Here is a 16,685-nt window from a genome sequence, read left to right on the forward strand (position 1 = left end):
TTTAGCCAACGACCAAAATGAACGCAGACCATCGACCTTCTCCAACACAGATAATTTCGCGGGAGCGAATAGCGTGGGCCTCAGGCCTAGTTTCCATAGCCTGGACAGGACCACCTTGTATTCGCCTCTCTGTGCTTGAACCTCCGGCGTAAAGTCTTCGAAAATGGCCACTTTGTGATCGCCAAGCCTCAGATTACCCCTTCTGGTACGAGCCGACCGCATGATGAGTTCTCTCTGCTGAAGCCTGTTCAGCTTGACTATGATGGGCCTTGGCTCTTTGTTCACGCCGGGAGAAAACCTGCCCGCCCTGTAGGCCGACTCACAGACAGGAGGCGAGGGGAGGACGTCAGTTCCTAGTATTTTTTGCAGTAATTCGGGCATGGTCTCAGAGAGACGGCCTTCACCGCTGGCCTCCGGTACTCCAACAATCCTGACGTTGTGGCGTCTATCCCGGGACTGCATCTCCTCCATTGCCGACTGTAGTTTGTTGACTTCAGCCTGCCTAGCCAGCAGGGCGGACTCGAGACCCACCATCTTCTCGCCCTGTAATGATACCTCCGTCGTTAGCATGGCTAGTTCGTTAGCATTAGCCGAGGAGACAGCGTGCATCGACTCCATCTTGTCTATCAGCGGGACTACCGCCAGCCGTATTTCTTCTGATATCTCACGATGGAGGTTGACACAAAAATCCGCCGACACTTTCTTCTGTGCTTCAGCGAAGCGTGTCTCAGAGTCTGCGTGTAGCTTGGTCATGACCAAGAGCACAGCATCGCTTATCTCCCCGACACCGGGCGACGATGCGGCCAGGCCCGGTGGTGGTTTGCTGGTTGGGGCGCTCATGGATCTGGTTTCCACCACCGACATCGCAGAAAGTCGAAAAAAGTCGACGACAGTATACTAAACACGACGGCCTAGCAAACAGATAAAAAACGAATAAAAATTAAATAAAGACTAATGGGGAGAAACGTATATTCAGCACGGTAGAAGGGAGCTCATGTGAAACACGTCTACTCCATGATCGCTCAGCTCCGCCCCCCCCCTCTGAAACTCACTCTTAATCTGCTGCCCTCACATTAAATCAGTGGTTCCCAAACTGTGGGGCACGCCCCCCTTGGGGGGCGCAAGGGAGATGAGATGGAGGGAGAAAAAAGACATTTCCTTATGGTTGTTCCTACTAGTCAAGTGGACTGCTGGCACAATGAGAGGTCTGGCTATAAGAGACTAGCAGTAGAACGAAATGTATTCAGTTTTAAATACAATGTGTTGCATGAGAGCTGTAAACACTGTTGCTTGGTTGCCATCACACAGAATCAGTTATATCACCTGTGGTAGCGAGCTAGCTAGCTATCCAACCAGGGAGAGAAAAACATGAGAAAACAAAATAGAAATGTTTTTGACACCAGCAGGAGCTAAAAGAAAAGCTGATGCTGCAATGACATGCGTTCCAGATAACGTTAACATCACTCACGTTACAAGGCCAAGAGCAAGACAGTATGACAAATCACACCTCTTCCCTGGCTTCACGTCTACTTAGGCCCTGTCCATACAAGTATGGATATTTTGCAAAACGCTAATTTTCCTCTACGTTTGGGCCTTTCATCCACATGTAAACGGCATTTTTTTTTATCTCTTTCAGTGGATCCGTGTAGCCATGTTAAATGTATCAGAGCAAGGGTCAGCAACCCACAGCTCTGGATCCTTCAGCCCCTCTTAGGGATGGGAATTGATAAGATTTTATCGATACGATTCCATTATCGATTCCATTATCGATTCTGCTTATCGATCCGCTTCTTTATCGATTCCCTTCTCGATCCCTGATAAATTTATCATTTAAATAAATAAATTGGAAATGCAACAGAACTAAGCTGGTTAGAATAACAACATGCAACTTGACATTTCTGATTGTCATTTATTGTTGAGCCCCCATGTCAGAAAAATACAAAAACTGTAAAAAGATAAAATAATAACTATACACTTAAATAAAATAATGTATTTGAGATTCTCTTAAACTAATTTAATCTATTGAACTGTAGTTGCATTCAACAGGTCGTTATTCCTCTGACTCCTCTTAGTCCTCTCTGTCATCTGGTCTTTCAGAAGACCAGCGAGCACACACACACACACAGAAAGGGCTCCGGAGAGACGTCTCCCTCCCCGCTCGCCCCCACCCTTTCTTGCTCAGTCAGCTGTTCTCTCTCTCTGTGTGTGTGTATGAGCATAGCTAGCTCCGCGGCTAACGTTAGTTCACCCCGAATTAATTAATTCCCAACGGGAACCGGTTTTCGATTCCCATCCCTAGCCCCTCTGCAATGGCTTCCTGTAGCTTTGAAAAAATATTCTAATATGGAGATAAATAACGTTTAAAAAAATATATATATATATTTTCTTTTCAAAAGGAACACCTGATATAAAAAAGTGTTTAATATTTTGTCAACTAAAATATAGGTCGCACCCCGGCACTTCTGCAGGTGGCCGTCTGCAGGTGGCACATTTTTTGTTTCCAACCCCCAGTAAACTAACCATGGATAAATCCAAAAAAAGAAAAGCCTCGGAGGGAAATAGAGGGTTTAACTCAGCATGGACAGATACATTTGCTTTCACTACTAATGATGCAGGCTTACCTGTATGCTTGATATGTGGTGAGAAATTAGCGAACAAAAAAACGTCACTCGCCACTTAAAAGAATATCTAAATCATGTATTTAACAAACTCAAATATTTTCTAAACACGCTTTTATATTATATTCTATAGGCCAAGTAGGTTACATTATATAGTAGTATTTTTTGTCTAGCATTGCTCAATGCTCTTCCATTATTGTTTTTGATATTTTTTGATATTATTATTGATCTATTCTATGTTTGATTTGACTCATTTCCTTATGTTGTTACAATATTTTGAGTATGTGTGTATATATACATATATAATATACTAATTTTTTATTTCTATTTAGTATTATTGTATATTCCTTCAACGTAGACATAGCTTATAAGTGGATTGTCTTCTAGCTATGTCAAGTTGAGAATGTGCTGTGCCTTCATCCATTTGGCACCAGCTGTCCCCCAGGCATTATAATTAGTCTCTCCCAGAGTTCTGTTTTTTCCTTTTTTCTTTATTTAGTTACAGTTTTGTTTTGTCACAGTTACAACACCCTGAAGAAGGCCATGTGTTTGCCGAAACATGTCGGTAATTTAAAACTTTCTAAATAATGTAAGCCAATTAATAAAGGCATTTTAAAATTGTAGAGCTGCCTTGGATCTCAACTTTTCTTCTATAACGAATCCTACGCCGGATTTAATCCAAAGAGCACCTACCGAAACAAAACAAGAATGCTGAAGCCCTCTCCATATCCTCTTTTTTGACGCTTTTATATTAATTGAATAAATAAACATAATCTACTTATGTTGACAAATGTCCAATAGGCCTAACTAAATAACAGATTATGTGCATAAAACTCGCTATTTCCATTGATAATTCATCGGGCAGCCTGTGCAGGCTGTCCTGAATGGGTCTGAGATCGCAAACGTCCAATACCGCCGCCTAACACCCTGCGGCCGCTATTGCACTCCATTTGAAACGATGTGGCGTGGTGTCTGGTAGGGCTGCACGATTTTGGGAAATAATCTAATTGCAATTTTTCGGACAGATATTGCGATTGCGATTAAATGTGTGATTAAAAAAAAATATATATAAATTAAGCAGCCCCACAGAGGTTTATTGTAAAATGCGGCTTGCATCTGGCCTACGCTGTGGGTCTGTTCGGGACACAGAGCCTGAACATTTTTCTTTTTACCTGGGAATCGATACCGGTACCCAAATTAGTTATAAATGATTTAATAATAATTTACCAATGTATATAAATGGTTTGTTCATGATTAGTTCATTATTTACAAATACCTTATAAAGGTCTTATAACTGACTGTTATTATAAAGTGTTACCAAATTTAACAAATGGTTCCAAAGATATGTCATGTTTCTCGGCATATTTTCATACCGCCACCAAAGTACTGGGTCCATGTCCGTTGTCTCAGAATGGATTTGGTGCCAGCTGTCATTTCATCATATTTACAAGTCGGATTACGTTTTGTAAATTATGAGACAGATAGAGAATATTTCAAAGCACTCAAAATTGCCATTGGATAAATGAAAAAAATAATAAAAACTAAAAATAACAATAGGTACATACTAGAAATAAGCTTTTGAATAAATTCCAATCCCTCTCTATATATAGTATAACTATATGTAAAACTTTATACACTGTTTTCTTTTATATATTTTATTTTACATTTTCCAGAACATTGTACAAACATGACATACAGACACACTCAGACAGTGAAAGTAAAAAAAAAATGCATTAAAGGAAAAAAAAACAATAATAACAAATTTTTTACATTTGCTATTACAACACGCTTACCAGCCATACATGACTGAGAAATATTGTGTTTGGGGTCCCTCATAGGGGGACTGTGAGATCAGACAGGCGAATCAGCTGCCGCCTCTAGCCTCATCGAGATAGGCTAAGAACGGGTCCCAGATTTTTGAAAACCTTTTAAGTGAATCGGTTCTCAGGAACCTTAGTCTCTCCATCCATATGACAGAGGTCATGTCCGCCATCCACAGTTGGAAAGAAGGTGCTGAGGAGGACTTACACTCCATCAGTATTTGTTTTTTAGCAACCGTTGTCCCCAGTGTCAAAGATTGTTGTACAGCTGTAGGAAAGCTCAGAGAGGACTCAGAGCAGCCGAAGATGGCGAGCTCTGCCCCCGGCTGTATAGTTATCTTGTAGGCCTTAGAGTACCAGTCAAATATTTTGGCCCAGAATCCTGTTAGTGAAGGGCAAAACCAGAAGGCATGAGAAAGTGTACCCTCTGATACCTGGCACCTGTCGCACAGAGGTGAAACAGAGGGGTAGATCTTGTGCAATCTATGCTTGGAGTAGTGGAGACGATGCACAACTTTAAATTGGATCAGCTGGTGTCTACTATTGACTGAGCCAAGTTGTACTATAGACAGACTCCTATCCCATATAATATCGGATAGATCAATACCGAGTTCCTCCTGCCATTGTTCTTTAATCTTCTCAGTAGAGGCCATATTACAGTTGTCAAACAGACACACAAACCTAGAGATGAGGTGCTTGGAGTGGGGAGGGCTCAGCAATATATCAAAGAAAGAATGTTCAATTGGGAGCTCTTCGAAAGCCTGAACTTTGGATCTAACATCATTTCTGACTTGTAAAAATCTAAGCCAGTTGGTGCCGGGCAACTCAAACTTCCTCTTTAGTAGATCGAAGGATGCTAAGTGACCGTCTATGTATAAGTCCTTAATGGAAGCTAGCCCGTTCCCACTCCAGGCAAGGTAGCCCCATCTGTCCATGGAGCCGAAAAAGTGTGATTAAAACAGATTGGTGCATGGATAGAAACATCTGGTAGGCTCAAAGCACCCCTGATTTGATTTAAAATTCTGACAGAGTTTTCCACGACAAAACTTAGTTTCAAGCTTCTTAAGATCCCGGGTACCCCTGGTTTGACAAATAGCATAGCTGGCAAGGATGAGTTAATAAGGGAATTAGCCTCCATTCTCAGCCACAAGGGGGCCCCAGGAGTCAATTCACCTGTTGTCCCCTGCCGCCAGTACATCAGAGCCCTTACATTGGCAGCCCAGTAGTAGTGCCTAAATACTGGCAAGGCCAGCCCTCCCTCAGATTTAGGTTTTTGCAAGTGCATTTTTGAGATTCTGTGATTCTTATAATTCCAGATGTAAGACAGAATTACAGAGTCCAGTTCCTTAAAAAAAGACTTTGTGAGAAAGATGGGAAGATTTTGACAAAGGTATAGGAATCTGGGGAGAGAAACCATCTTGACAGAGTTTATGCGGCCTATCATGGAGAGGGGTAGCACTTTCCAATTTTCAATGCATTGTTTTAGCCTTGAAACATAGTCGGCAAAGTTCAATTTAAATATTAATTTAGGATCTTTGGGTATGGTCAGACCAAGATAGGTGAGGCGATCTTTTGCCAATTTGAATGGGAGATTTTCCAGGAAACCGGGAGTGAAGGTGTCAGAAAGAGGCATAAAGTCACTCTTTGTCCAGTTAATTGTGTATCCGGAATCCCGGATAGCTCACCGAAAGAGGTAATTAATTCTAAAAGAGGGGGAATCGATATCTCTGAATTGTGTAGGTATAATATTACATCGTCAGCATACAAGCTGATGCGTGTCTTGACGCCTCCAACTTTCAAGCCTACAAGACTTGGGTGACTGCGTATTTTTAGGGCAAGGGGTTCGAGCGCAACGGCGAAAAGCGCCGGCGAAAGTGGGCAACCCTGCTGGACAGAACGGAGCAGTGGAAACCTGGTTGACTTCTCCCCGTTGGTTATAACTGAACATGTTGGACTGGCATATATGAGCTTTACCCAGGATATAAATGCATCACCAAACCCGAATCTATGCAGTGACTCAAACATATAAGGCCACTCAACCTGATCGAACGCCTTCTGTGCGTCAAGTGATAAATTCGCAGCACCCCTGGTCCGACTATGACCAGCATACATGGTGTTGAGGAGGCGTCTGACATTGAAGAAGGAAAATCTATTCGGAATGAACCCTGTTTGGTCAGGGTGAATGATGGTTGACAGGTGTTTATTTAGTCGAACAGCCAGCATTTTAGTAATTACCTTTCTGTCGAAATTTTGGAGTGCTATGGGTCTGAAGCTGGCCGGGTCTACTTCCTCCTTCCCCTTTTTTAATATGAGGGCAATATTAGCTTCGTATAATGTTTTGGGTAGGACTCCGTCCTTCTCAGAACTGAATATCATTCTGAGGAGGAGTGGTGCGAGAATGTCACAGAATTTCTTGTAAAATTCAGCACTGTATCCATCTGGCCCAGCTGCTTTACCTGATGAGAATGATTTTTTTTTTTTTTTTGATCAAATTTTTTTATTGACATTCTCACGAAACAAGACAACACATTAACCACAATCACAATACATAGAACTTCACAAGAAAATAACAAAAACAATAATAATAATGACTAACAATTATACAGACAAAAGAAAAGAAACCAGAGTTCAACCTACTAAATTAATTCCAAGGGGTACTATCTAATAAATGGTCTTTCCCAGTGTTCAGTCCCGATTCCCGGCCGTGTGACCCCATATTAATAAAACGTACATCTCCAACCCACCACAAGGACCATTTTTTGGGGGAACACGACCTGAAACCAGAGCAATGAACCTTCATGAAAAAACAAAAACCTGTAGGTGTTCCATAGACTCACAGAGACCGTGTAAAAGTGGCCAAACAGTGAAGAACTAGTTAAATAGCTGCCCCCCCATAATATCCCCAGCTAAACTCAAGATGACAAGACAAGGGACAAGACAGACAAAAACACTTCCTCCTCCCCCTCCCAAGAGACCGCCGGACTCACCCGAACACGCACCCCAACCCCGCTCAGCCGCACACTGCGGTCTTTACCTTCTCAGCTGCTGCGAACCACAGGTCAATTCCAGCCTGCCCCACCCCAATCACCCGGGCTGTGGATATCTCAAGATAAATCACATCCAATAGAGTTAGGGACCAGTTAATCATTGTAAGCTTCTCAGGCTCCTTCCATCTCATTGCTATTAGCTTCTTCGCTGCTGTGACGCCCGCTAGGACAACCCTTTTCAGTTGTACGGACGCGGGTAGTGTCGTTATATCGTTCAGGAGTAGCGTAACAGCTGAGAATGGGATAGTTAAGCCACACAGATCTGAAAGTTTGTCCGTTATTGACCTCCAGAAGCGGGCCACTGGTGGGCAATCCCAATACATATGCATATAAGTGCCAGTGGCCTTTTGAGAGCACAAAGTGCACCGAGAGTCGGTTATCAGTCCCATAGCAAATAGCTTCCTAGGTGTAAGATAGGTCCTATGAATATAATTAAAATTAATTTGCTGGTGATTGGGGTTGCGGGAAGATAATGCCACATTTGCCCAAACATCATCCCAGTCAAACTCGGGGTCCAACTCCGGGATATCCACACGCCAGATTGTATCCAATGATAAATTTTTATACGTGGATTGAATTAAGAGCGTATAAAAGTCGGAGACAAACCCTCTGGATGTCGTCCTGTCCACTATGAGCCTGAGGAAGGGGTGTGGGTGCAAGGCTTGAGCCCACGGTACGCCATGCGCCCTCAGTGCTGACCTTAGTTGAAGGTAAAGAAAGAAGGACTCGCCGGGAAGATCATAAAATTCTCTTAAGTCCTGAAACGCACGGAGGCCGTTCTTATCATAAATATCCTCCAGAGTATGCACTCCCCTCCTTTGCCATTGAGGAATATTAACCGGCTTGTGTCCAACAAGTAATTGCTGGTTATTAAAAATTGGAGAGTCCAGGTGCCAAGGGCATTTAACCCCACACGACCTCTGTACATTACGCCACGTTTGGATCACGTGAGTTATGATCGGTCCATACCTCAGCCGGCATTTCGCAATAGAGACAGTGGAGTACACTACATCCTGCAATCTTAGCGGAGACACCGCCGCCGCTTCTAAGGAGCGCCACGATACAGCCTCTACAGGGTCTAGCCAGCACATCAGAGGTCTCAGTGAAAAGGACCAGAAATAAAGTTTAAAATCAGGGATTGCGAGGCCCCCATCTTGTTTCCTACGTTGAGTAGTAGCCCTTTTGATTCTCGGGCGTTTGTTATTCCAGACAAACTTAGATACCATCGATTGTACCTTGCGCCAGTGGTCTATTGGAGGGGGCAGGGGGAGCATTGAGCTAATAAAATTTATCCTAGGCAGGATGTTCATTTTGATTATGGAAGCCCGGGCTTGTAAGGAGTTAGGAAGGGACGACCACCTGTCTAGATCCTGGCGTATTTTATCATAAGTACCCGTGAAGTTGTACTTAGTAGTTTGGTTCAGCGTGGGGAATATCTCTATGCCCAGGTATTTAAAATGTTCTACTATGGGGATATCAGCTGGTAGTCGTACCGCCTTGGCCAGTTCATTAAGAGGTAGGCAGGCTGATTTGTTCCAGTTAATCTTAAAACCTGACAATTTACCAAAGTCGTCGATTATCCTCAATAATTTTGTGGCCGACCGGGAGGGGTCGTCCATGAAAATCAGCAGGTCATCCGCATAGAGAGCAATTTTGTGTGGAGTATTGTTGACCATTATGGGGACGATGTCCTCCGATTGCCTAATAAATTGGGCCAAAGGTTCGAGGGAAAGCGCGAACAGTCCCGGGCTCAGAGGGCAACCCTGTCTAGAAGATCTGGAGACTGGAAAGAGTGTGGAACAGTTTTTGCCTGTCAGTATCATCGCAGACGGCGAGGCATACAGGACTTTAATCATATGAATAAAACTCTTTCCAAGACCCATGACCTCAAGTACCTTCCACAGGTATGACCACTCAAGTCTGTCAAACGCCTTCATGGCATCCAAAGACAGAACTGTGGATGGAGTTGTATTGTCTTTACTGTTATCGATTACATGCAACAGCCTCCTAAGATTATCTGCAGCCAGACGCCCCGGGATAAAACCAGTTTGATCGCAGTGTATCAATACAGGCATAAATCTCTGCAGGCGACGGGCCAGCACCTTGGCAAACACCTTTAAATCGGCCCCGAGAAGACTCAAGGGTCTATAGCTACCACAATCATTGGGATCTTTGTCCTTTTTGAGAAGTAAAGAAATCAACGCCATATTGACATCTCTTGAGAACTCCCCTTGTTCGATAGCGTAATTGATCATATCGAGCATCAATGGACCCAGTTGGTCCCAGAAAGCTAAATACACTTCGGGTGGAATACCATCCCAGCCTGGCGCCTTACCCCTCTGCATTTCAACAATAGTCTCCCTCAATTCTACGAGAGTAATCGGTCTCCCCAGTTCCTTGGCCTCTTCCTCAGAAATGTGGGGTATCTCAAGCCCGCCGATGAACGATTCAAATCTAGAGTCATCCAGATTACCCTCTGAGCTATATAACTGTGAGTAAAACTCTTTAAAAGTGTCATTGATCTTTTTCGAATCAGTAGTGACTGCACCCTGGCTCGTCCTAATCGAGGGGATATCTGAGAAATGATCATTTGAGCGTATTTTCATTGCCAATAGATGGCTAGGTCTGGAGCCGTGAAAATAGTAATTTTGTCTTGTCCTATGTATCAAAAACTCAGACTGTTGTTTAAGTATGGAGTTTATTTCTTTTTTGACTATCTTACGTTGTGTGTTTAGTCGTTCATTATAGTCAGTTTGCAAGGATGCGTATAGGTCCGCATATAATGATTCCAGTCCTTCTAGCTTTTTTGACCGGGATTTTCGCAAATTGGAGGCAAATAGTGTGACATGACCCCTGATGAATCCTTTCAATGCGTTCCACAGGACCCTAGGGTCTTCTACTGTGCCAACGTTGATCTGCAAAAATTCTGCTAGTTTACTCCTGAACTCAGAACAGAAGTCATCGTTCTTTAGCAAGGTCGAATTAAAACGCCATCTGGGAGCTCTTGCGGAGAGCCTGCCAAAGGTTGCCGTAAGGAAAATCCCCTTGTGGTCTGAGAGAGCCAAGGGAACCAATGAGACATCGAAACTATCAAACATATTAGGGGACGCGAATGCATAGTCAATTCGAGAGAAGCTTTTGTGTCTGGCTGACAGGTGAGAGTAATCTCTGAGGGTGGGGTTGCATAAGCGCCAGAGGTCTGAGAGCCCCGTGTCTTTGGCCCACATCCTGAGGGCCTTAGAGGCCCGTTTCTGGTCGCTCGTTTCAGAGGGCCCAGACCTATCCATCTCCGCATCCCAGCACGCATTAAAATCGCCACCCACAATGAGAGCGTATCCATTAAGTTCCAACATATTCTTCGTGATTGTATTATAGAACGCTGAATCAAATGTGTTAGGAGCATACAATGCTATTATAGCCATCTTCCTATGCAAGAATTCAACTTTTGCTATAGTAATCCTTCCCTCCGTGTCCGACCATACATCCAAGATTTTGATATCAAGGTTACGTCTTGTAACTATGACTACTCCTTTCGTCTTATCATCGGCTGAGGATGCGGAGATAACGTGATATTGCCGATTTGCCAGTCTTGACACGTCACCTACCATTAAATGCGTCTCACTAAGGAGAGCAAGGTCAATATTTCTCCTCTTCAATAGCCAAAGGACACTGGCACGCTTGTGTGGGGCGTTAAGCCCTCCTGCGTTCCAAATTAAAATATTCAATTTAGCCATGGTCGAGCTTGTATAAGTGCGTAGAGAACATACCCGTGCAGCCAGGCTGAGTACAGAGGTGCCGATCCCGGCGGGCCCGGACGGTCAATCCCAGGAGTTCAGAGGAGGAACACTTACACATATATAAGACAACAGTACATAGAACACATAAAAATACCACCCCAGCGACAGCCCCCCCCCCTTCTACTCTAAACCCTAACCCACCCGTCCTACTATAAGTTCCTCTATACCCACTCTCCAATCCCCACCCTATGCCCCACCCACTGAGGATGGTCATCTTCCTATCACTTCCCACTAGAGACATGGATCAATAAGACGCTTCCCACTCCCACCCCCCTCTAGTTAAACCCCTGAGTAAACCCCCACTAGTCCAATAAACACAAATAATAATAAAAATTAAATTCAATAAAGATATCGGTCGAAAACCACCTGAGCACTGGCCCTAACATAAGACAACCATAATGGTAAAAATAGCCATTATTAAATAATAACTCCACATCAACCTGCAACCATCTATTTCCGAATCTGCGCTTCAACGTCGCAATGTTATGGCCCAAATGGGTACAGGAAAATTCAAAACAAAATTAAATTAAAGCATCCCAGCCGATAGTCTAAGGCAGGATCGGGTCACAGGTTAATTGTGCAAAATTGTGTGAACAATGTCAATTAAACAATGACAAAAATAAGAAAGGGAAAAAAGGGGTTATGGTTAAAGTGCACCCCTGAAGCAGTCCCTCTGATCAGGCACAACGGCTGACATGACATAACCTATGTAAGAATCGACAATAATAGGAAAAGGAAAAAGAGGGTTATGGCTAAAGTGCAAGCAAAGTTAAACTTGACCCAGCCTGTTATCACATATTTATGTATATTCGTTCGAGAGCCAACATGAACCTTGGCCCTAACATGACAGCTATAATGGAAAAATTAGCCATTATTATATAATTACTCAGCATCAACCTGTAACCATCTACCCTGGAGTCTGCATATTAATGTATCAACGTTATAGCATAAGTGCCTCACGGAAAATTCAAAACAAAATTAAGGCGAGTCAGTAGTTAGTCCAAGGTAGAACCGGATCACATTTAAATTGCTCATTCAAATGCCATTAAAACATATAGGAAAATTCAATACAAAATTAAATTAAAGCATCCCAGCCGATAGTCCAAGGCAGGTTCGGGTCACAGGTTAATTGCTCATTCAATTGCCCTTAAAACAGCGACACTAATTATTATACAATTACTCAGCATCAACCTGTAACCATCTACCCTGGAGTCTGCATATTAATGTATCAACGTTATAGCATAAGTGCCTCACGGAAAATTCAAAACAAAATTAAGGCGAGTCAGTAGTTAGTCCAAGGTAGAACCGGATCACATTTAAATCGCGCATATAGATGACATAAAAACAGCGACAATAGGAAAGAAAAAAAAAAAAAAAAGGGAAGAGAGGGTAATGGCTAGAGTGCAAGCCATATAACCATATAGCCATTAAGTGCAAGCCATACCCGACCCAACCTGTTATCAAATATTGTTTATGCATATTCAACCGACCTTGGCATCTACTTTGGATCACCAAAGCTCAAAACAACCTGGATATAAAAATAAAAAGCATACCAGAAGTTAGTTAGGGACTCGGTCACTCTTGAACTGTGCAAACCAATGTCCCTTTGAACAGCAACAGCAACCAAAATACGTAACCATTAACGAATGTCTCAGCGCAGACCATAGTCGAAGCCCGCTGGCTAGCCCGAGGCTAGCGCGTAAGCTAGTGACGAATCCGGATAGCACGTTAGCCTACTATGTACATTGTTCAGCTAGCTCGTTAGCTTCCAAAGAGGCGATACACAAGTACGACCATGAGGTCAGCTTTAGCAAGTAACAGAAGTCATTGGGAAGCCCCGCTAGTTGGATGGGCAGAGGACAGTTAGCATGTCTGGGCATGACAGCAAGTGTTTGTGAATAGTCGACCTAATCAATGTATATAGGCCCAAACCGCCAAGTCACTCACCCTCCATAGATATCAAGCAACAGACTCGGGTGTCTTCGCGAGATATTCCTTCGCTTTAGCCAACGACCAAAACAAACGCTGACCACCGACCTTCTCCAACACAGATAGTTTCGCGGGAGCGAATAACGTGGGCCTCAGGCCTAGTCTCCATAGCTTAGTCAGGACCACCTTGTACTCGGCTCTCTGAGCTTGAACCTCCGGTGTAAAGTCCTCGAAAATGGCCACTTTGTGATCGCCAAACCTCAGAGTACCCCTTCTGGTACGAGCCGACCGCATGATGATTTCTCTCTGTTGGAGTCTGTTCAGCTTGACTATGATGGGCCTCGGTTCTTTGTTCACGCCGGGAGAAAACCTGCCCGCTCTATAGGCCGACTCACAGATAGGAGGCGAGGGGAGGACGTCCGTCCCTAGTATCTTCTGCAGCAGTTCGGGCATGGTCTCAGAGAGACGGCCTTCACCGCTGGTCTCCGGTACTCCAACAATCCTGACGTTGTGGCGTCTATCCCGGGACTGCATCTCCTCCATCGCCGACTGTAGTTTGTTGACTTCAGCCTGCCTAGCCAGCAGGGCGGATTCAAGACCCGCCATCTTCTCACACTGTGATGATACCTCCGTCGTTAGCATGGCTAGTTCGTTAGCATTAGCCGATGAGGCAGCGTGAATCGTCTCCATCTTGTCTGTCAGCGGGACTACCGCCAGCCGTATTTCTTCTGATATCTCACGACGGAGGCTGATACAGAAATCCGCCAGCACTTGCTTCTGTGCTTCAGCGATGCGTGCCTCAGAGTCTGCGTGTACTTTCTTCTGTGCTTCAGCGATGCGTGTCTCAGAGTCTGCGTGTAGCTTGGTCATGACCAAGAGCACAGCTTCGCTTAACTCCCCGACAGCGGGAGACGGTACGGCCATGCTCGGCGGTGTCGGTGTCGTGCCTAATTCTTTCATGGCTCTGGTTTCCACCCCCGCCATCGTAGAAAGTCGAAAAAAGTTGATGAATGTATACTAAACACCCTAGCAAACAGATAAAAAACAAATAAAAATAAAATAAAGACTAATGGGGAGAAACGTATATTCAGCACGGTAGAAGGGAGCTCATGTGAAAACACGTCTACTCCATGATCGCTCAGCTCCGCCCCCCCACCTTAAGCAATCTCATGATCTCAAAGTGTGATGGGTCAAGGTGGGTTCGGGCAGGTAGCCTTAGTATTACCCTGATTAGCTTGTTTTGTGATGTCTGTAGTTTTATTTTCTGACTTTTGGGGGCACTGTTGTACCAGGAGCCACACGCATAGTCATAGTGACACCGTATGAGAGCTCCAGCAAGAATCTTCATCGCTGACTGATCTAAAAAATGAGAGATTCTGGCTAGGTATCTAGTCCTGTTATTGATCTTTGTAAGTGCTTGGTGAGCCATGCTTTCCCCTAGATACCAAGAACATGCAAAATAATAGTACTTGTAGAAGTGGAGCAATCTTCCATTTAGTTAGGTATGTATTTTTAGGCAAATCTTCTGAAAATATGGCTAGGGCTTAAGAGGTTAATTGCTTAAGAGGAATCGATTAGTAACAAACGCTAGCAGGTGCCAATTGATCAAACACATCTCACGTGAACATTTTTGAATGTCAATAGGATAGCATAAAAAAAGAAGAAACCGTTACCTTCATGGACTTGGGGTCGAGCTTGGCCCAGTGAGTGGGCGTGGTCACCTCCTTCGAGTCCTCCACATCCTTCTCCTCTTCATCCTTCTCAAGCAAATTATTCAGACGGAGATGGAGAGAGAGGGGAGAGAGAGAGAGACAGAGAGAGAACGAGAGACAGAGAGAGACAGAGAGACAGAGAGAGAACGAGAGACAGAGAGAGAACGAGAGACAGAGAGAGACAGAGAGAACGAGAGACAGAGAGACAGAGAGAGTAAGAGAGAGAGACAGAGAGAGACAGAGAGAAAGAGAGACAGAGTGTAAGAGAGAGAGAGAGAAAGAGAGAGAGAGAGAGAGAGAGAGAGAGAACGAGAGACAGAGAGAGAGACAGAGACAGAGAGAAAGAGAGACAGAGAGAACGAGAGAGAGAAAGAGAGACAGAGAGACAGAGAGAGAACGAGAGACAGAGAGAGAAAGAGAGACAGAGAGACAGAGAGAGAACGAGAGACAGAGAGAGAACGAGAGACAGAGAGAACGAGAGACAGAGAGAGTAAGAGAGAGAGACAGAGAGAAAGAGAGACAGAGAGTAAGAGAGAGAGAGAGAAAGAGAGACAGAGAGACAGAGAGAGAACGAGAGACAGAGACAGAGAGAAAGAGAGACAGAGAGAACGAGAGAAAGAGAGACAGAGAGACAGAGAGTAAGAGAGAGAGAGAGACAGTAAGAGAGAGAGAGAAAGAGAGAGAGTAAGAGACAGAGAGAGAAAGAGAGACAGAGAGAGTAAGAGAGAGAGACAGAGAGGGGAGAGAGACAGAGAGGGGAGAGAGACAGAGAGAGAACGAGAGACAGAGAGAAAGAGACAGAGAGAGTAAGAGAGAGAGACATAGACAAAGAGACAGAGAAAGCGAGAGAAAGAGAAAAAGAGAGAACGAGAAAAAGAGAGAACGAGAAAGAGAGAACGAGACAGAGAGAACGAGAGAGAGAGAGAACGAGAGAGCAAAAAGGGCAGCCGTCAGCACAGTGCCCATGGCGCGTGGGTCTCAGCTTGTGAAAACAAAAGTTGATCCGTGCAAGAAGCAGCCGGGTCTCAACTGTCTCTCATAGCCTCGTTTAACTCCAATGTGTTAAAGGTCCAGTGCTACAGTGGGGTACACAGGGTCCAGTGCTACAGTGGGGTACACAGGGTCCACTGCTACAGTGGGGTACACAGGGTCCAGTGCTACAGTGGGGTACACAGGGTCCAGTGCTACAGTGGGGTACACAGGGTCCAGTGCTACAGTAGGGTACACAGGGTCCAGTGCTACAGTAGGGTACACAGGGTCCACTGCTACAGTGGGGTACACAGGGAAGCTCTCTAGCTCTTATTAATAAAACCCCCCAGGGAAATGCCCCCCCCCGGCGGCCAATCAATGCAGTTCTGTGGAACACAAAAAGGTAAAAATCAATGACAGGTGTGTCGGTGGGGTCATCAGTGGGTGAAGAGGGCGGGGCCCTAGCGCTGCTCTACGATTGGGGGAAATTCTGCCCGTTTGTTTTGATGGACCCGTGTCATATTGGAAGCCATTTATGCTTCCGTTTCAACCCACTGCCGTGAAAACCAGGCTCTACACATATATATATATAATATATATATATATAGTCCAAATCAGAATATAGAAGCCAAAAAAACAGGACTTTAGGGGAGGTTCTCTTTTCCAAGTCAGCCCCGATTATCAAATCCACGTAACAGGTCATATAAAGAGCAGTTATAGAACAAGCAACGTCACGTAAATGCAACTGACATCTGCGGATTCCAGCGTTGCGTTCAGAATCATCAACGGTGTT

At 44.4% G+C, this 16,685-nt stretch overlaps 1 protein-coding gene across 1 annotated transcript in view; it reads right to left on the reverse strand.

Moving 5' to 3' along the window:
• ccar1 (cell division cycle and apoptosis regulator 1) overlaps positions 1-16,685 on the reverse strand; it is a gene marked incomplete at its 3' end in the record, with an annotated part of 88,471 nt that overhangs the window by 14,994 nt on the left and 56,792 nt on the right. Inside the window, exon 18 of the mRNA XM_084308491.1 lies at positions 14,885-14,968. Coding sequence (XP_084164617.1) covers positions 14,885-14,968 — 84 coding nt within the window. The remainder of the gene's footprint in view (positions 1-14,884; positions 14,969-16,685) is intronic.

This window comes from Notolepis coatsorum (assembly GCF_963971535.1).
Source record: "Notolepis coatsorum genome assembly, chromosome: 1".
In the NCBI taxonomy this organism is placed as follows: Eukaryota; Metazoa; Chordata; class Actinopteri; order Aulopiformes; family Paralepididae; genus Notolepis; species Notolepis coatsorum.